At 38.5% G+C, this 21,132-nt stretch overlaps 3 protein-coding genes across 3 annotated transcripts; 1 reads left to right on the forward strand and 2 right to left on the reverse strand.

Annotated features, from left to right (window-relative positions):
- Positions 1 to 2,187: 2,187 nt before the first annotated feature.
- LOC140930144 (nuclear envelope integral membrane protein 1a-like) lies at positions 2,188 to 20,888 on the reverse strand. The gene is made up of 9 exons (XM_073379810.1): positions 20,801 to 20,888; positions 18,641 to 18,809; positions 16,680 to 16,852; positions 16,131 to 16,203; positions 15,427 to 15,520; positions 14,593 to 14,725; positions 13,775 to 13,997; positions 12,954 to 13,133; positions 2,188 to 3,096 (listed from the first exon to the last, which is right to left on the reverse strand). The coding sequence occupies exons 1-9, from the start codon at positions 20,886 to 20,888 to the stop codon at positions 2,961 to 2,963; spliced, it is 1,269 nt and encodes a 422-aa protein (XP_073235911.1). The 3' UTR covers positions 2,188 to 2,960.
- Positions 5,044 to 8,198, forward strand: LOC140930143 (uncharacterized). Its single transcript, XM_073379809.1, has one exon. The coding sequence runs from the start codon at positions 5,104 to 5,106 to the stop codon at positions 8,002 to 8,004; it is 2,901 nt and encodes a 966-aa protein (XP_073235910.1). The 5' UTR covers positions 5,044 to 5,103; the 3' UTR covers positions 8,005 to 8,198.
- On the reverse strand, positions 10,243 to 11,641 carry LOC140930145 (uncharacterized). The gene has a single exon (XM_073379811.1). The coding sequence runs from the start codon at positions 11,433 to 11,435 to the stop codon at positions 10,419 to 10,421; it is 1,017 nt and encodes a 338-aa protein (XP_073235912.1). The 5' UTR covers positions 11,436 to 11,641; the 3' UTR covers positions 10,243 to 10,418.
- Positions 20,889 to 21,132: the final 244 nt, after the last annotated feature.

Consider the following 21,132-nt stretch of genomic DNA (forward strand, 5'->3'; position numbering starts at 1 on the left):
AGAAATTGTTTACAATAGATATCTACCGGTAAATAACGGCACTATTAATAAGTGTCAAAAACAAGTGTTTTCTAAACTTACGAGCAAACATATAGCGGGTGTCTAATTGTTTGGAGAACGAAAAGCCGACTATAACTTGAATAATTACCTATCAAGACCAATGAATACTCGCTGTTATCCCACTGAAAACCATCACTCCAAAAAACACTAACCAGTTACAGGATTTACTGACTCGGAAATATCGTGGAGGTCTATATCCATTAATCTTTTCACTCAAGTTTGTTTTCCTTGAAACTAGCTGGTGCTGGATAAAGATTGGTAAGAAAATGACGATATGCATAAACGATGCTGCCGGTGTTTCAGTGTTAAGTGGTCCGTACAGCGGAATTCAATTGGTCCTTCAATAATCACTTTGAAATCAGTTTGACGTGAGTCAAAAAATAATGTTTGACTATAATCAGCAGAAGGTTTGAAATTTTGCAAGTTTTAGTTTGCCATCGACTAATGAACTGTTTCCTTATCTTTTTTTTCACTACAGGTAAATCGGCCCACCCACCCCTCCCCTAATCCAACATTATCACTTAGTTCTCACTTAGGGCAAAATGTTGGCTTAGGGGAGGGGTAGGTGGTTAGTTTCCCACCACCTAAATTGATCCGGCGAATTGACCCCTTATTTAATTCTGCTTGAGGATAGTATTTTTTTTAAGTCGATCTATGACCTTTCCAAAGTGCAAAAGAAAAGAAAAGAAAAGAAAACGGTAAATTGACGGTGATTCTAATAACTAAAAAAGTGAATTATTTTGCATATTATACCCCTGTTCCAATGACATTATTTATGGTAAATTAAAAAATTTGAAATTAGCGTCTTTTTAGCCAACACCAGCTACAGCTCAACAGGTGACAGACACAAACACTTTTCCTTGAGAGACTTGATTTGTATTTAATTTGAACAGAGGACTATCCAAGGGTCACAAACTTTACGGAAGCTTGAAGGCAAAAACTGGAACAAATGAAGCCACAAACCGAATCGATTTACAAAGGAAGTATGCCACTCCCGCTTTCTGCAATGCTTTTTGAAGTGATCAAGAAAGAAAGAAAACTGTTACAGTTGGTTGGTTCCTGTTTCAGCTTCACCAATTCCTAGTGAAGCGTTTGAAATCCGAGGCGATGAAGTATCGCAGTTTCGACAACATTAATTTTCAAAACTAAAAATTTTTTGACCGATGCGTTATTCAACTATCACGTGATCCCAAGAGTCTTCTGTAGGCGACAGGCTACAAACAGTGGAACGAAAATGCACAACAAGCCTTAAGTCCTCTTCAAGTGCTTCGGTTAGTCTCTGAGTTAAAAGGTAGGAGTCTTCGAAGGAAATCCTTATTTTTAGCATTGCATAAGCTAAAGCTCAAACTTCAAAGTATCAATATTGGAAAAAAATTTCACTGAAATATAAAAAACTACTTTTACTGAATATGAAGCACTAAAAAGGTCACATGCAGGATATGGATCGTCGTGTTAGAACTTCGTTAAATGGGGACACCAAAGGAACCTCCAAACTGACATTTGTCTTAATGGCAGTTACATTTTCTTCCCACAAAATAAAGAAAAAGTAAATCAGTGATCGCCCTTCAATGTTGGCTGTTTTAACCATAGTCTCTCCAACAGACACTCCGTAAAAGAGACTAAGTTTTCACTTTAATTTTTCCGTGACCGGTTATTTTCTTCAAATACGTCACCCTTTTAAAATGGCGGCGCGTTGGGAAATTAAAGGCGCTTCGTATGAAAATTTAAGACATAGTTTTTTGGTGAGTATTTCTTAGCATGTATATAATAAAAGATGTTAGTCGCTATTTCCCTTGTTACAAATAAAAAAAATACATTAAAAACAGGGACATTCAGCTTTCTGCGGGGGAGGGGGGGAAGGTAGACGACCTTTTTTCAAGTCGTGAAAATCAACGCGTTTCACTCTGTCCAGTCATTATTGCTATTTGTTTGCTGTTGTTATTGTTTTTATTTCTATTGATGCCAACAAATTTTTGTTTACCGTAATCGACAAATAAATCCAGCCAGTGGTCAGGGCAGAACACGAACTCGGGATACTATGAATTGTTGGTCTGACCCCCGGTCTGACCCCCGGTCCATCACCTCCAGTTAGCACAATATATCATCAAGCAAAACAATTCTAGAAGGTCAACTTTGAATTTTATTCGTCTAATATTAAAAAGAAAATAATAATTATAATACGTACGGCGTTGATATACAAAAGCGTGTTGTTCGTAAAAAAATAATTTACACACACAATGAGAAAAACTTTTTTAAAAAAATGCCTAACTAAACTAACAAACTTAAGTTTGCTCTGTTCTGGTTTGGTCCTTGTTGTCTATTTAAGATGTTAGATCTGCATGGTTTGACTAACTTGTAAAACACACTGACGTTCGTTTAAGGATGCAGCATACAAATTAGTTGCCTTGTAAGAATCAGTTTTCCTCTGCACGATTAAATCATGATTAACGTACACTGAAGTTCATTTGAGGATGCAACATACATCTGAGTGCGCTTGTATTAAAACAGTCTTCGTGTGGAAGGTCTGAATGCTTCAACTTATAACGCACATTGCGGTTCCATTCAGGATGAGGCTCAAGAAAGCTTCTTTCTTGAGAATAATAATGCTCGTGTGGACATGATGAGAGAGTCTGTTGGGTTACTGATATACTTTAGGGTCATTTCAAGAGTGTAGTCTGCTGAAATTGCTAGGCGGCTCACTTCATAAGTTTTAAAGCGAGCCTTGAAGGTTGATAATTGAAAAAAAAAATGTTCTTCCATGAAAAAAGAAGCATTAAAAGAAACGAAACCATTCTGATCGCGATTCCAGCGGTTGATATCATCTTTGGCAACTACCAGAAAAAACGCCACAACCTGGTGATGCATGGGTCAAGCTACAAGTATCTGCCAGGAGCTATTGATTACTCACCAAGACTCGAAGTGTTTAGTGTTTCGTCTTCGCTTTCTTCAGTGAGCCAATGTAAAGGATCTACTTCTTCGTGTGTTCTTACTTCATTGTCTACGATATGCTGGCCGGAGGACATGAATTGCGCAAATCTGGAAAAGAAGTTCGATGTGAACATTACTTATAAAAACCCTAAGCATCTCTTGATTCAGAAAACAGATTACAGCTGTAATCTGTAATTTATTGATTTAGCCAAGCCTAAAAGCGAAGCTTAAGCATATATACTAATAAAGCTATAAACTTTAAGCCATTGCAACAATCAACTTTAGTAGGAGCCCTCTGTTTACCTTTTGACGGAGGGGTTAGGTTACGTAAGGAAAAAATATCCTACAAAAATGCTTACACTGTAAACAGACATTCAGCTCTTCAAAAGTCGTAATTCCTTAAACTTCAAGAGCCAGTTTAAATGCATTGCGGTTTCATTTAACCCTTTAAGCCAAAATACACACAAATTGTCCTGACTGACCTCCATACACTCCCTTAGAAAATACGCTGACAGGAGAATTTGAGAAAAAAAAAAAAAGATCAAAGCATTTTCCGTTTGGTGATCAGTTTATTGATTCTCTTAAGCTTTTCAGCTGATTATGTATTGATATAGTAAGGAGAAAATTGAAGTTGATCACTGTTGGAACGTAAAGGATTAAGAGTCAAATATAAAATGTAAAAGGAAAAAGTACATGTAAACAGTAAAAAACTAAAAGTGAGTAGAAAAACTTTCCCATTAATTTTACGAATAGGGCAAGAAAAAAAGGATGTGACACGAAATCTAAGGTAAAAATAAACCAGCTAAACTTCAAATTTATTGGACTTCTATACAAGGTTTTTGCAAGAAAAGAGTATTGAGAATACTTGTGGAGTCAAAAAAGGAAGCTAGAATGGCGATTTTCGTGCGAATCGTCCAACCGACACACTCCGCCTTACTATTTGTACCATGATATTAAAGATTGCGCTACTCGACGTTAAGCTTCAGGTTCAACTCAGTGAAACTGCAGAAATCAAAGTGTGACCATTCAAGTACAACTGCAAGCCAATATTTAATTATTTTCGTTTCCTTTACATTTTCCTTCAGTTTTAATTTCTCTCTTTTTTCCTTGATTTGTTCGCTTTTCTACGCGTTAAACAAAATAGTAATTCGATGAGTTTCCGCCCCGAGGTCCAACCCCTTACCCTTTTTGCTCCGGAGCGACCGAAGGGAGCGAGCAGCAACATAATCAGGATTTAAAGGAAATATATAAGGTGCGACGAATTCTCGAATTCATCACTTTTTACCACAATGCATTGCATTTAACCAGAGTGCATTGCGCCACAAACAACTCAAATAAAAACACGGGGAAGTTCGGTGGGTGAGAGAGTGCATCGTTCGCTGCTCAGACTTAGAGTTTTCTTTGTGGCAAATTTTCTACAGCACGGTTAGAGGTCTTACCAAATTTTAAGACACGCAGGAGTCTTTAAGAAGAGTACGATGGTTAACTTGGGGATTGGATTTCAATTCAAGAGCCTTTTTTGCTCTTCGACTCCGCAACACGGGGGATATACAAATTCCAGCTTGCTAGAAGGTGATGTGAAAGTGAGAAAATGTCATGCAATGCTATTCTTAAGAACCTGTATGAGCCGAAAATGGATGTGATTTTGACCATTCGCTTCAAAATAACAGCGGAAATCGAGATAACAAAACAAATGTTTTGTGTCCTACTTTGCAGACGAGGACGTGTATCGGCGTTTTGAAAAGCATAATTATGTTCTTTCATTCATTTATTGCCATGGAATATCCGTTTACATTGTTGTTTTTCTACTGTTAATAGCTCGGTTTATGCGGCTGGCGATCATCTTGCCGGCGGAAGTTTCATGGGAAAGGAATAAAATCAAAGACTTTTCCTAAGGACTACGTAATCAGTCTCTGTGGTGTAGTGGTTAATTGTAGTCGCGTCGAGTCGAAGGTGCCGAGTTCGAATCCTACTGAGTTATTTGTTCCTTCTTTCTTTTTTTTCCCGCTTTTTGTGTCGTTGTTTTCTATAAATATATAGTGTATGTTCGCGTGACGTCACAAAAATTCCGAAAACGAGGCGCCGCCATCTTGGAGGAGTAATGTTCTATTTATAATGGCGGCAACTGAAGCGTGTCCTTCTGAGAGCGAGACAAATTCCAAGTTTATTCTGTCTGCCTATGGCGAGTCATTACAGGGCAACATAAGGAGAAGATATGTGGAGAAAATAGCGGCCATTGGTATCGACCCTTTCCTTATTCCGCAAGAAAACTGTACTCCGGAATGTCTTCCTCCAGTCGAGTCGTGCGATCTTCTGTCATATCTAGTGCTCGATACGAGTTTTTATACAAAGGAGCAGTTTAAAAATTTCAAAAGTCTCCTTGCGTACAACCATATGGTGTCCGGCTTTATTACAAGTGTTCTTGGACAAACATTGCGAGATAAATACGTGGTTCTCGCAAAAGTGAGACATTCCCAACGTATGAATGATCCGCACGTGCCATTGTGGATAATATCAACCAAAGAAGGAACTGTTCTTTCAGCTCACTGTGCTGGGTGTATGGCCGGGCTGGGAGAATGCTGTTCTCATATCGCAAGTGTACTTTTTTATATTGAAGTGTGGACGAGATTAAATGGGAAGCTTGCCTGCACCCAAGTAAAATGTACGTGGCTGTTGCCTACCACAGTTAAGCAAGTGGACTACGCGAGGATAAAAGAAATTAATTTTTCTTCTGCAAAGAAACTAAAAGCCGACCTCGATAAGTCCATTGAAACGGTTGCTTTCCCTGTTGTTGATTCAAGTCCACCATCTCACACCTCCACACCTAAACGTCAAGAAGTGAAAATGTCATCATCTCTAGAACCTTCTGCTGAAGAAATGGATGCTTTTTATCACTCTTTGAGTGAATGCAAAATTAAACCAGTATGTTTAAGTTTAATTCACCCATTTGCTGATTCATTTATTTCAAGTACTAGAAACATTAAGGCGGTGACAGACTTGTTTGATCCCAAGTATCTAGATCTTTCATATACTGATCTTCTAAAGGAGTGTAATAAAGTACAATTGAACCTATCTGATGAAGATATTAAGTCAATCGAAAGGGAAACCGTGGATCAGGCCAAAGGGAGTGCTTTTTTTAGACACAGGGCTGGAAGAGTAGGGGCTTCCAAATGCCGTGCAGCCAGTCATACAGATCCTTCACAGCCCTCCCAGTCTCTGGTCAAAGCTATTTGTTATCCAGATATTTTTCGCTTTTCCACAGCAGCCACAAGATATGGATGCAAACATGAGGATATTGCCATCGCAGAGTATGAAAAAACAATGCGAAAAACTCATGCCAACTTTGTTATAACTAAATGTGGAACAATTATAAACAAGAAGTACCAATTTTTACATGCCACTCCAGATTTTCTCTGTGAATGTGATTGCTGTGGACAGGGATGTGGGGAAGTCAAGTGCCCCTACTGCATTGATGGAGTTGACTTTGACAGTTATGTGCAAAAGAAATCTTCCTGTTTGCAGAAAAATGAATCTTGTTTCCAACTCAAAAGAGATCATGACTATTATTACCAAGCACAACAACAAATCCATACAAGTGGGAGAGGATATTTAGATTTTATTGTGTTCACCTCAGATGGGCAAACATCGAAATTTTTCTTGGAAAGGCTTGCTCCAGACATGAAACACTGGGAAACACAAATTCCCAAACTAGAGACTTTCTGGAGAATTTGCATATTACCAGAAATATTGGGAAGATGGTATACCCGAAAGATAGATTTAAAAGCCCAGCTTTCCCCAGAAGAAGTCACAAAACCTGGTGACTGTTACTGCAGGGAAACAATTAGTGAAGCACCAATAACATGTGCCAACCACACATGCAAAATATCCAAATTTCATCCATCCTGTTTGGGTATCAAGAATGTAACAGTTCCAAAAATGTGGTACTGCCCTCATTGTAGAAAATTGCCCCAATTTACCAGGGCAAAAAGCAAGAAATTGCCTGAAATGAAGGATCAATTCCTAAGTGAGGCAACAAAACTTGCAACTATCTGCACATGTCAAAAAAAAGCACAGACAAATGATAAACTGCTGAAATGTCATAATGAACAGTGCTCAAACGGTAAATTTTTTCATCTGTCCTGCATGTCTTACAAACGTTATCCAAGCAATGCAAGAACAACCTGGCTTTGCTATAACTGCAAGATTACAGCACCTAAAAGTAGACCATCAACACCAGCTCAAGGGAATTCTGATTTGGTAGGAGAACCAGCTGGAACACCCGATAGTGTAATGTCAGCCCCTATTATTAATGATTCAAGCTCCCAAAGTGATAATGATTTGAAGGCAGATTCACCTGCAACACCAATCAACATCAGTGCAAACACCCCACAGGATAGTGATGTGGAAGGAGAATCATCCCCAAATCCTGACCCAGATGTTTTGTTTGTCAAAGAAACTGTCAATACAAATGTTAATAAGACGGGTTCACTAGGGAATCTGACTGAAAGAGAATTTGCATTGATAGAGGATACACATGGCTGGTTAGACTGTTCTATAATCCACCAGGCACAAATCTACCTCAAACAGTTAAATCCGAACATTGAAGGATTTCAAAGGCCAACACTTGGTCCAATAAGAGCCTTTGACATTATCAGTGGTGAATTCATACAGATTTTGAACACTGGAGGTAACCACTGGGTATGTTTAAGTTCCATTGGTTGCTCCAGTGGCCATGTTAATTTATATGACAGTTTTTTTCATGATGTTGTCTGTGACGACATTGAGGAACAGGCAAGAAGTCTACTCGGACAGGACTTCAGGGGAATTAATGTTGTCCCTATTCAGCAGCAACTAAATGGATCTGACTGTGGGATATTTGCTATAGCATTTGCTACGAGCCTTGTTTTTATGCAAGACCCCTTGAGTATTCAATTTGATATCCCGAAAATGCGTCCTCACCTTTCAAGATGTTTGAGGTCCAGTAGAATGGAACTTTTTCCAGCCGTTGATCTTTAATAATGGACATTTTCCCAACTGGTAACCTTTTAAGCCCTAACAGCGCGTAGCAAATAAGTTCTCCTGACCTTACATTATCACTGCCTAATGAAACGTACAGGTCAGGAGAATGAATAAAAGGACCATCTAAGATAAAATGTGTCAATGTTTAACTGAACAGTACCATAAGAAATGCACTGTATGGCAGAACTTGATATGGGTTAGGGTTAATTATTGCACACAGTTATATAAAATTATGTAAATACCCTTGTTGTTATGATACGCTGTAAGTGACCATTGCCACATCTTGTACTTGTTTATTGGGAAAAATCCCATAGATGAGGGACAGTGATTGCCAGGTAGTACCCATAAAGATTAAATCCCAGTAGAGAACTAATTTTAAGGTAGAATGAAAGGACCCAGTTATCTTTGAGAGGCATTTTTTCATTCTGTACTAAAGGGATGTGTGGAATAAGGCCCCAGTTGCAAATGACTCCTGATATTACTACATGTACTAAATTCTCCCTTTGATAATTGAGCATAAACAAGACAAATTGGAAGGAGAATCTAGCAGTTCATCAGGAGGCACTTGAGGCATAATTCCAAAGAGCTAGAAATATTGTTGTAATTATTTTACTGCCTCTCCAACCCAGTGTTAGATATTAAAGGAGGATCACACTATCCATTCAATAATATTTTTATAGTTGATCAATTTTATTACCCTTATCCATGGATAAAAATATCATTTACTGCTAAGGCTCACCATATTTTCTACAGGATCAGAAAATTTGATGGAAACAGTGTCAAGTATCTGTGTGGGAGGCTAATATGAACCTTGCAATATATATATTTGTATGAAAGAAAGCTGCATTATTAAAATTATACAATAAAAAACTATTTACAAAGGAAAGCTAACATATAAAAAAACCAAATACATGGTCAAAACGTCTCTATAGCAGACACCAACTTGTTGGTCAAAAATATCAAGACAAAACAACCTTAGCTAGCAAAAACATAGTTTTGGTTTTCAAAGCCGACACTCTTCGCTACTAGTGGGCTGTAACATATAGCCTAGTAGTAGCTCAACCAATCAGAACGTAGCATTGATAATCGACCACTAGCTGGATTTTACTAAATTGAAATACACTGTCAAACTCTTTCAACTAAGCACTAGAACCCAAATAAGTGCTGCACTGGGTACTAGATTCTCAATCCCACAAGCACTGCTCTTAGAAACCAAAACAAATTTTTTGTTTTAGTAAGCTTGACTTCAATTGCTATTAATTAATATTACTTAATTAATTTCTGGGCCAACTGCATAATTTTTTTTTTAACCAAATGTTTTACCATACTGATCAAAACTTATTTGAATAAAAAAATGTTTGTGAACCTGCTGAAGCTTGTGACAAGGGTGAATCATTACCATGTAAGAAATGTTTACATTTTCTCAATAATCCTTATTTTTTTCAACCATTAAGTCGTGAGTTTACAGTCAAGGTTGGTCACCTGGGCCGGGTTGTTCGAAGCTGCGTTAAGATAACCCAGGGTTAGTGCGAAATTTGAACGCAGACATTAAAGCTTAAAAAGTAAATTCAGTTTAATTCTTTTTGTCAACAAGTTGATGATTGGATACTCTTGAAAATAACAGAGCAAATTATCTGAGAAAATCCTTTTGAACAAAAGAAAAAGAAACCGGGGTTAGAATTTAACCCGGGGTTAGTGCCAACTGGCGTTCGAACAACCGGGCCCTGAAACTCATCTTGCTTGAATGGATTTGCAGCTGACTCCCTATAGAGCTGCAGTGTTTTTAATCACCCTCTTTTCATGCATATTACTTTTCAGGCTTAAGTAACAACAACTACCGTATTTCTTCACCTATAAGCTGAGCGATTTTTTCACTTTTCGACCCAAAATTTTGGGAGATTTTTCACGGAGAACGGGGTTCGGCTTGTAGCCGAGGGTTTTACATTTTAAAAATATACAGTTGCTGAATAACTTTACCCCCCCCCCCCCCCCCCCCGGCTTGTAGTCAAGTTAGCAATGAAGCAGCAGTACTAAAACACAACAAAAATAACTTCTGAATATTGGTTATTCACTTTTATGAAATTGGTGGCTCCTAAAGGAGCCGTTTGACGGATATGTAAACCCAATAGTTTACTCGCCATCCGTTTCGTTTTCGCTGTCTGTCTCGAACTCGTTCTCTTCTATGTCTTCATCGTCTACTTCTGGGGTTTCCTCAGAGTAGACCACACCGTCCTCTGTTCCGTCCAAGGCATTGGAAATACCGCAGGTCTTGAAGGATTTGACAACCACACTTTTAACAAGCTTGCTACACTTCTTGGCTATGTATTTAGGTGTACCGTAAATGGACTGGGGCTCAGGCAAGATGTATGGCTAATTCAGACAACTTGACGAGTTATTACCCATTAAAGAAATCAATCAAAACTCACAATAGGAGGACAGAGGTTAACAAGGGCAGCACAAACTCGAATTATCTTGTCAATCAGTGGGGCTTTGCTCTTGTCCTCACATGCTAAGTAGTCAGTTGACAGAGTACTTTGTAAGATTGTGTACTTTTGTCTCAGAATTCCAATAACTCTCTCCACATGAATTCTGACATTGGCGATTTTACGTGTCTTTTCTACATCAACTGGATCCAGCTGTTGTTTGCCCCTGGTAAATGCAGGGACGTTCAGTTCTGCCTGGTGAAACCACACCTGCTCGTGGACAGTGAAACCTCTGTCTGCAAGGACAAGATCCCCAGGAAGTAAATTTTTTAAAAAGCCACAGTTCTCTGTAAGAAATTTGTCTGATGTGCGCCCCCCCCAGGCCTCACTAACAAATGATATTGTTCCTTGTGGTGTTATCCCAATCAACACTTTCGCAGTGTTATGGTGTTTGTAGTTCGAAAAGGTCTGTGCTCTTGCTAAAAGATTGGATGGCCTATCAATAAATATCTCGAAACAGTCAATGATCACACTTGTCTTTAGACCAAAAGAGTCAATGAAACATTTCGGCATTGTTCTTTGAAGCTGTTCCCGACTTGGCCAGGAAATTAAAGGAGATAAACGAACATCCATGACAGTTAACCAGGTAACAATAATGCGAGAAACAACAGTTCTAGAAACATCAAAACGATAAGCAAGATCTTGGTGTGGGACGGCCAGTCGTAGTTTTATCAACACCAGAACAAACTCCTGAAATTTACTCAATGACAGGGAGCGTCTGTTGACATGTGGAGATACAAAGGAGAATGTTTTCATTAAAACTTCCCACGAGGGTAATCCAGTGTAAAAGCGAACTTTACTGTCATCTCCCTCAAAAAATTCCTGTTCAAATACGGTGGATTTTTCTGGCATCCAAGGTTTAGGCGTTCGAAACATGTAATCACACTGCTCGGTTTGCGTTGACCGTGATTGCGTGAGTTCGCTTGGCTCAGTTTGCGTGGCCATGTTGTTCCCCTCTTCCTCCTCCTCTGGAACCTCTGCCAAATCTTCTTCATCTTGAACCGCGAAAGAAATATCCCTGATTCTATCGCCATGGGCTTCTGATTCATCTTCCCTTGCCTTTTTTTCTTTCACAGCCTGAACCTGTTCTTCACGCTCCCTCTCGCGTTTACGTCTTTCTCTTACTCTCTTGGCTCTTTCCTGTTGTTTCTCTTGTTGGTCTGAACTCTTTATCTTGCTGTGGCCCAAATGCAAGCTAGGCACCCAGTCTAGATTGAATTTATCCCAGAGGGAAGCTGCTTTTCCAGAGTGAAAATGAATTCCACAAACACGGTCGTTCTCAAGCTTGCTTTCTGTTAAGTCATCACGACTTATGGCCGCTAACCATCTAGTTCGCCGTTCATTCGACAAAATTTCCGTCTGCTCGCCTTGACTAGTAATAACTTTAGGCACCCTACAAAAACTAAGGTCTGGACGTCTCTTTTTATCGTTGGAACATCCAACGATTAGACAAAACGAAGGCATCGCTACAAGACGCGAGGAGTCGCGTGACAGATTTCACTCCTCCAATATGGCGGAACCAACTTTTCACCTACGTCATAGTCATGTGACCGCACAGACACTATAGCTAAATAACTGTTACTTAATAAAGTGCAACAAACAGCAAGAAAAGTATTGTGTTTCCAGAGAAAATATCGTGCACCCTATATTAAATATATGGATAAACGATCTGAATTTCTATTATTTCCTACAATTTACTGTGGGAAAACCAGAGTTGATAACCACTTGATCATTTTCTAAACAACGTTCCCACGAGTTCTTTCTATATAGACTGATAGTAATTATTCTAGTACTTTCCAACATGTAAATAGGACATTCAATGTCACTTTTGATTCTTTTAAGTCTCACTGCCCAACTAATGCCAGTATCAACAGAATATGCCGCAGAATTACTATACCCCTTTGACTGTAGAACATTGCATCCCTTTTAACTACTGTAAATACACAGTCTTTAACATATGGATAAGTATAGGTAATAGCATGATTTGTAGTGATATTTGGTATAAATACCACGAGTGATATTTCAAAATTGTTATACGTAATTTCACGAGCCGTTAGGCGAGTGAAATTTGAGACAAATTTGAAATATCACGAGTGGTATTTATGCCAATTATCACGTTAATCATGTTATTATTTGTTTACACTACTACCCGCAAAAGGTTTGTAATTTTCACATGTAGGTATTTCAAATTAAGCTGAAAAACCACTGCTCTAAGCCAGTCAAATTGCAGAAATTTCTCATGTAGTAGTATAAATCACAGAACCACGACGTTTTCTCGATTTTTTCACAGCCATAAAACGCATCTGTTAGCCTTTTCACCGATTTCCCTACCATTCCATACATTCGACAAGTGAATCCCTTCTCTTTCATACACCCGAAGCGTGAAAAAGGTACCCCTTTCGGGCGGATCCTCCCCGTTAAGGCCACCATAGGGAGAACCCTCCCACCGGGATGGTAACATACCTAGTGGGATTTTGCAGCCGACTAACAAGGCGCCATGTATCGCACTCGGGACTGCTGCAATATTCTCTAAGATCTTCTAAAGCTCTTCTAGTTTCTTCAGTTCCCTGCATCATGTATTCCTCCTCGGAAAGAAATGTGTGTCTTGGAGGAAAGAAGAAATAATAGATTCTGTAGGAAACCCTGCGAAAAAATAAATAAATAAATAAATAAGCAGTGTAAATCAGCGGAATTACAAAAGGCAGACAACACTTGTTCACGATTATTGTTCGTAATAGGTGGCCAAAATATGTTTGATCTGCTAAAACTTAATGACACCTCAGAGGCGTAGAGTAAGGTTTTGAGAGTGTACGCAGGGAAAGAAAGGTTAGACCTGCAAGGTACTGTAAACTAGGGGGAGTGAGGGCATGCTCCCTGAGAACTGAAAGGTTTCAAATTTAGGGGCTCAGAAATACCATTTCCTACGTTTTCAGTAAATTAGCTGTTTGATTTACACCTCGAGTATTATCGGAAGGGTACCGTGGTTACGGAAAAAAGGGTAAAACATCAAGGAGGTTACAATCAAAGGGTGAGATGCCCTCAGACGCGAAAATACACCAATATAATGGGAATAATAGGACAAAGAGGGAAACTTAGGGCGTTGGCCGGGATATGCGAACTTCACTTAAGTTATTTTTAGAGGTTGCAATTAAACGGAAGTCTAATTCCCAGGACGTCCGCGTTTGAAACGTCATCAAGTCCACGCCTGACTGCCTTAAAGCAAACAACGGTGTTTTCCTCTCTGTCCTATAATTTACTCTTGGCAGCATGAATGGTAGCCTTACCAGTGTTGCGGAAGCAGTCTGAAACAGAAGATAAGGATGCCACTTCTGCGAATTATATGAGACGAAACCACAGTAATACACAGAGCTATGGAGACCTCATCTGACCTTGTACTCATGTACAGCAGGCTCAATCCTATAAGCTGCAGCATCCAGCGAATGAGATCCAGTCCGCGGTCGCTGGTTACTGGGCCGTAATAATAACACACACCAAAGCTTATGAGGCCTGAAGAAAGCCGGAAATAAACACAGCTGTTATACAGCGTAATACGTTGACTAGGCCGTAACAACAGCAAACACATAAGCTTCTGATGCCTGACGAAAGGAAAAAACTCTACTGTTATAGAGCGTAATACGACAGTCAAAGAGTAGGAGTTTTTGAAAAATACAGACCATAATAATCTTTAATATGCAGGTTTTCCTTTTCGCATAAGAGACCTTTAGATTCTATTAAAAAACGAGAGCGCGACGACGAGGACGAGATTTATTTTTCTCAATATTAATTAAGTAGTGCGCACGCGTGATCCAGCGTTCTTTTGGCGGGAAAGAGCGATAGCCGTCTTCAATCTACTACGGGTTTTAGCAAGAATGTCGTTTTGGCGGAAACAAGTTATTAAAATGTTCGGAAATGTATTATTTTGCGATCGGCAGAGGGCTTAACCTCCTTCAATAAAAAAAACCGTACTAACGTTTCTGCTGAAAAAGAAAAAATTAAGGACAATGAAGTTTTCCGGGTTGTCTATGTACGTTTAGAGAATATCCGCGAAAAAACTTGTGGTTAAATCTGGTCCTCATATCTATAGGTCTCTTTTGTGACATACCTATAACAACAAGATATCCAATGACCCACTGGTTGTGGTTAAGTAGAAGGTCTTTTAAGTTACTCCAAGTCCACTGGATTAAATAAGCACCCAGACTCCATCCTCCAATTAAAACAGCATATGCACCTCCTCTCTGAAAAGAAATGACCACACAACAACAACATTTAAAACAACGACTCCAATACATGTAAATGCAATAAACTTCCCGAAAGGATATGCTTTTTGTCCTGCCATACGTTTTTGACTTGGACACCCAAAACGCGGGGATTAGGCTGCGTTCTCATGAGGTCGAACGCAGTGAAATATAACAATTAAACACGGCGGCCTCAGTTGCGAAAATGGCATAAAGCAATATGCTGAAATATTGACAACAATTGTTAAGCAAATGCATACATGCACGTTCAACATTCTTAAACTTCCTATTGCCAGCATAACAGGGGTTAACGTTCACCTCTGCTCGCTTTACCCCAGGACTTTGTCTAAAACATCACCCCAAACTGCTTTGTCTTATCCAAGGGATAAGTCTTAACAGTGGCCCTAACCTTTTTGTCTCACCCCAGGGATTAATCCGTGTAGCATGTGGACAAGCAGAAGAAGTGACATGATAAGACCAAGTGATACACCAGGGCTCGGTTGTTCAAACCTTGGATAGCGCTATCAACAGGCGTTATTGATTTCCATAATACTTATTCACTGGATAGTGATTTATCCGGTGGATAGTGCTCTCCAAAGTTTGAACAACCAGGGCCAGATCAACAAAAGAACAAGCTGTTTCTGGAAAGAAAATACTCCAAGGTTAGGTCCTAACATTGACCCCACACCGTTTTTTCTTACCCCTGGAATTAGTCTGTGCAGTATGTAGACAAGCAGAAGAATTGACATGATAAGACCAAGTGATACACCAGATGAATAAAAGAACAAACTGTTCCTGGAAAGAAAAAACAGCTCATTAATAATAGAAGAAACATTAACAACAGATTCACAGCTCTCCTATCTTGTGCGCATAAAGCTTGCAAGAACAACAACAAAGAACAAAAGTGCGACTTTCCATAGAATCTGCTTTTGATCAGTTTACTTTACTGCACCATGGGCAATAACAACATCAAAGGAATAATTATGGTGTGGAAAACAACTAGACCTACTACTGAGGCGCAATGCTACAGTGTAGTTGTAAGCATACAATAGACCTCCCTCACGCAGCGACCATTTTGTCTCAGTAGACTTAAAAAGCTTTGTTTATGCACAGCTAGCCTCGTTCTCTCTAAGAGGCTAGCCATGCATAAACAGAGCTTTTTAGACAAAATGGCCACCCCAAGACAAAGGTCTATTGGCAGCAACAGAAAGTTGGTATGGCATCTAAATAGACTCAATGTATCAACTATCATTTCTGTCACCACCACCATCATCATCATCATCATCATCATCATCATCATCATCAATCATCATCATCGTCATCCTTGATCATCATCATCATCATTTTAACAAATCAAGTTTTTGTTAAAATTTACATTGTGGAAGGGGACGTTTAGATAGTATACCTACTAAGTCTTTCTGCATTGTAAAAGATGACAAGGCCTGCTAGAAATGCTGCTGGAAATTTCCAGTCAATAACTAAAATGAAAAGAGATTAACAACATAATTATTTACCTTCTTCATGCACAAAAGTAAGGTGATCTAAAAAGGCTTGCTTTTTTGCTGAAATGGAATCATATCATTATTGTCTGCATGGTTTAGATTATTGGGTTGAAGCAAGTTTTTTTTATTATCCTCGCATAAACTCCACATTCTTCTGATTGGGTGAGCGTTTATTATTTTGATGGTGGTGTTCAAGGATATTAATTAGTGGTGGTATTTAATTAATCAAATACAGTACGTCACTAACTTTGAATGCTATGGACATATTTATTTCAAATCAAACAACTTTGGTAAAAACTTTAAAATACAGGTGAACTACCATTTATTTCTTAAGATTTTACAAAAAGAAGTTTGAATTTTCTTTTTGAATTTGCTCTTTGGCCATTGTTAAGTTTGAAAGGGTATTATCATGGATATTTGTCATGACCATAAAATTAAATTTGTAGAATCACCTTGAAACTCAGCTTCTATTGACACATCCTGTTTTTTCCCAAATTCCACTGCAAAGCATGAAGTTTTGAATGGTGACTGCTTGAATGTGATTTGATCCTGTATGTTAGTGCTTGTCACCAATGACTGAAACACAGATCCCCAAGTTTTATTGGCTGGGTTGAGTGCATGGCAGCTGTCAAGTAAAACAAAAATAAAAAGACTGTTTTAAAATTACTGATTAAAGTAGAAAACACATGTGAGGAGGCAATGCATGTAAGCGTATTAAAATGGCTCATTTACAATGCACTACATAAATACATGTAATAATGATCTGAATGTAGTGATCCCGTAATAATTAATACATATGAATGTTGCTATAACTGTAAAATCAAACAATAATAAATACTATACCCCTTTAACACTAGGCTCGATTTCCACCCCTCTCTTAGTCCTCCCCGAGAAGAGACGGCTAGATGAGTGAGTGGCCCATTGTGTCTGTGACGTAATTAAAATTTATGCATCTTTAAGAAATGTCAAAAATGGGAAATGTCATTAAATACTGAACATAATGTTGTGCTTTGCCTCGTCTTCACTTTGGCATTTGCCATAAGAATCAGCAGAAACATGTACTGATTGGATTTACATTGACCTTGCTTACCGGTGGACTTGACAGTTGTCTCTTTCACGATAGCTGCCAACAACCATCATTCATGTAGAAAGGAAATAATTATTGATCCAGTGAACCCGTTGGTTGAATTTCAAAAACATACCTACTATTTGCCCGCTTCTCTAAGCTAATACTTTTCTTTGTAAAAATGTTAGGTGTTTAAGCTGAAAACGCTCTAAAACACGATTGCACGCCAAATCAAACAACACCTAAGTTTGCATCCGCCGTTTAAATTTACTCCAGGAAAATAAAATGATTTATGCTGCCTGCTTGATTTGAGCAGGCAACGATAATAATAATAGTGGAAACTTCATTTGTGTTTTTGAATGTACAATTGTAAATCCTGCTACGTATAGGCAATTTACAAAATTAATGCTGCCTGAGATTGGATGATTAAAAAAAACAAAACAAAACAAAAGCAGAAAAAAAAGAAGACAAAAGAAATCAAAATAATAATAATAATAATAATAATAATAATAATAATAATAATAATTTAAACATATTTATAGAGGATCGCTGCATCAGTTTTAAGAAAAAACTGCAATCAATGCAGGTCCTGAAAAAAAAAGGTTAAAAATATGGATAAAAAAAATTACAATAGTATAAAATAGTTACATTAAAAGGAAGAGTCGAACAGTTATAAATTCTAAAAGTTATTAAAAATTTTTGCACCTTTGTAGAAAAAAGCGTGCTTGGTGCATTCTAAGTTAACTTTTTCTAAAATAAGGTCATTAATATTTCTAGTTTTGTGGCGGTGAATGTCACGGTTTCTTACATTAAAATAATTAAAAGGGTATCTGGGAACTCTATTTGCAATGCACTGATTAACAAATCTTAAAATGTGTGTCCGTCTTCTATAATAGAAAGGTTCCAATTTGATCAGTTGATAGTTTTGAGGCAGCTTTGAAGTAGACAGTCCTCGCTGCTCATCTTTGTAGTCCTTCAATCTTGTCATTGTTTCCTTGTCCACAGTCATGCCACACAGCATCACAATAATCTAGAACCGGGGAGACCATGGCTTTATAGAGTCTATTTGAAGCTTACAATATTGGTGGTCATTAACAGTAGCAAGTCCATGTGTCCAGCTGTCTGTTCAGGGGAGGACCGCGGGTTCATTTCCCAAACAGCTGCTGGTAATTGAGCCTACTTTAACGCCAACAGTGTTTCTCCCCATAAAATCACTGGTAAGACACTTTCAATACAAGTGACTACTAGAGCAACTTGTATACAATGAACATGCCAACTGAATTAAGAAATGTTTAAGGAATTAGTGCAACTAGTCACCATTTTGTTGTGGAAAAAAAATGAACTTACCTATCAGCTTCATAAGATTGAACATCAGTTTTTTCAAATCGAAGAGCAACTACCACACTGCCCCACAAGTGTGATAGTGAGACATCCCTACCCGATACACACATTTTCATGTTTTTTGCTTGGAACTTGGAAAATTCCAGCTTTCTTGATAGATCTAAAATGGAGATGTCTGAAGAAGACAAATTATCAAATTACTTTGTTGTGTTTCTGGTAGGGCTTGAAAAAAGCTCTAGCAGCTCTTTTATTTTGCTTGCCCAGGGCCATTGCTTGCTTACCTTAGCTAATGTTTTAAGTACTAGATGACTTGAATGGACCTTTGCCCATTGGACAAGTGACGAAAAAAGATTATTATACACTTAATGTCAGATCCCGAGGGAAACAGTTAGTTTTGTTTCCCCAGGAGTCATGATGTTTCCCGCGACGAAGTCGAGGGAAACATCAGGACTCGAGGGAAAACAAAACTAACTGGTTTCCCGAGGGACCTGACATTAAGTGTTTTATTATATTTCTAGACTTTCACTTCAACAGCAACAAAAGAATAACCGGAGCCAACCAAAACAGTCGACTCGGTACTTATAGCACCACAAATTTTAATTCTTAAAACCACTGAATGAATGATTTACATGATGTGTCACGCCACTTTCCACCATGCTTTGATCACGTGCTGTAATGTAGCCTAAGCGGGGTACATAGCTTAATCAAAAAACCTAAAAATGGCCTTTTACCAACTTTTTCACCTGATTTTACTTGAAATAGACAGATTTGGTTGTTTTATGCTGAAAAGTGGATTTTTTTCAAAAAGCTTGGTACTTTGCTTAACCCATTCGCTCCTGGAGATTTAGCCGAAAAACGCGTTTTGAAGCTAGTCGAGTGGTTTTCTGGTCACTGTCGTGCTATAAAGAGCTAAAACTTACCACAAACCGGTCTACAGGTCGTACACTTGGTGGCCTTCTGATCCAGATGCAAAATATCAGCTTGCGAAGTTCGGGCATGCGCAGAAAGCAAAATTTCGACATAGTTTTTGGGTTTAAAAGTGACACAGCAGTCTTGACTTTTACTTTTCGCTTTCTCTCCTCCCTTCTTTTTTCGCTTTTCTTGCCTCATTTTTTTTTTCTCTTGCTGGGCATTTAGTAGGCTTCATTTTGGTGGGAAGAGTTTTTAGGAAAGCTTTTAGGATCTTAGGATTAGGTGAAAGGAAAGGTAGGTGGGTAATGGAACAAGATTTTCATGGAGATTTTCAGGTCCTTGTCACGTGGTTTTTTGCTTCTTTCTCCGGTGTCCTTGACTGAATTGTGGTCATTCTGGTATGGTTTGAAAGATCTCTTCACTCTGCACAAGTTACCGAAGAAAGTTGTCCTTGACTGTTAAAACTGATGACGTCACAAAGGGTAGAAAGGACCTGGATCTGCACGGGTGGTTACGGGCGGTTCAGGGGCGAATGGGTTAATGTATCATGATTGGGATACAATTGATTTTAGTCAAGGCCACGTGACCTAGAATCAACCAACGGCAGTCCCTGTTGAGTTGAGTGAAAGTCTAGGAATATAACAATGTTTCTTACCCAACTTTACAAGCAAATCTACTAAATGTCCTGGAAAACAAGACAGGAATTTCTTCACGCCCTGAGTTAATGGGGTACGTGGCTTTACCACGCATAAATGTTTAGTAAAAATGATACAGGTATTTTGGATTGAAAAATTATCTGACTGTTGCATTTCACCCTGTCCAGCTTTGCCATCAATAAGTTAAACATTACAATGTTTTTATCCAATGTTACAAGGGTGAGACTGAGAAAAAAACCTTAAGTTGTCCTTCATTGAATTATAAATTGTTGGAATAAATAATGAAATTTGTTTTACGTGCCATCACGGCACAATGATCTTGTTTTTTTTTTGTTTTTTTTTTATTGTAATGTCTTTATTGTAATGTCCTTTTATTGTAATGTCTTTCGTAATTCAGCCTATGGCTGCAAGGTATTAAGACAATAAAGCATCTATCTATCTATCTATCTAATGATCGTACATGTAGCTCCGCTTAAACGAGCAGAGGCGCTGGGCCGAGGGGCAAATTTCAAAATTGTTTTAACTCTTTTCTCGATCTCCATTTTCAGAATTACTCATAATTCTGTCTTAAGTCAACGCAGAAAGTGTAAATACTTACTTTCGCAATCGTTACTCGCTTTGGCAAACCAAAGTATGCAAAATGCGCCATAAACGTAAAGAGCTTTCCTTGCCATGTGTGCCGCCATTTTCCTACAGGATCATACATGAAGTACGTACCAGGGAGTACCAGAAATCCGCTGCTCAAAAACGGCTCAGACAAGGAAGGGCGGGAAATCTCTCTAAAGCCTTTTAGTAAAGTCACGAGTCCATTTAATACTTCTAACTAGAGATACATGTCTAGCAGAACCCAAATAATAAGACTGAAAGGCCAACAGTGGCAAATGAAGTAGTTGAGTCTCACGTCAAATAGAGTGAGTCAAAATATCATGC

The sequence above is a fragment of the Porites lutea genome, chromosome 3, assembly GCF_958299795.1.
Source record: "Porites lutea chromosome 3, jaPorLute2.1, whole genome shotgun sequence".
Lineage (NCBI taxonomy): Eukaryota > Metazoa > Cnidaria > Anthozoa > Scleractinia > Poritidae > Porites > Porites lutea.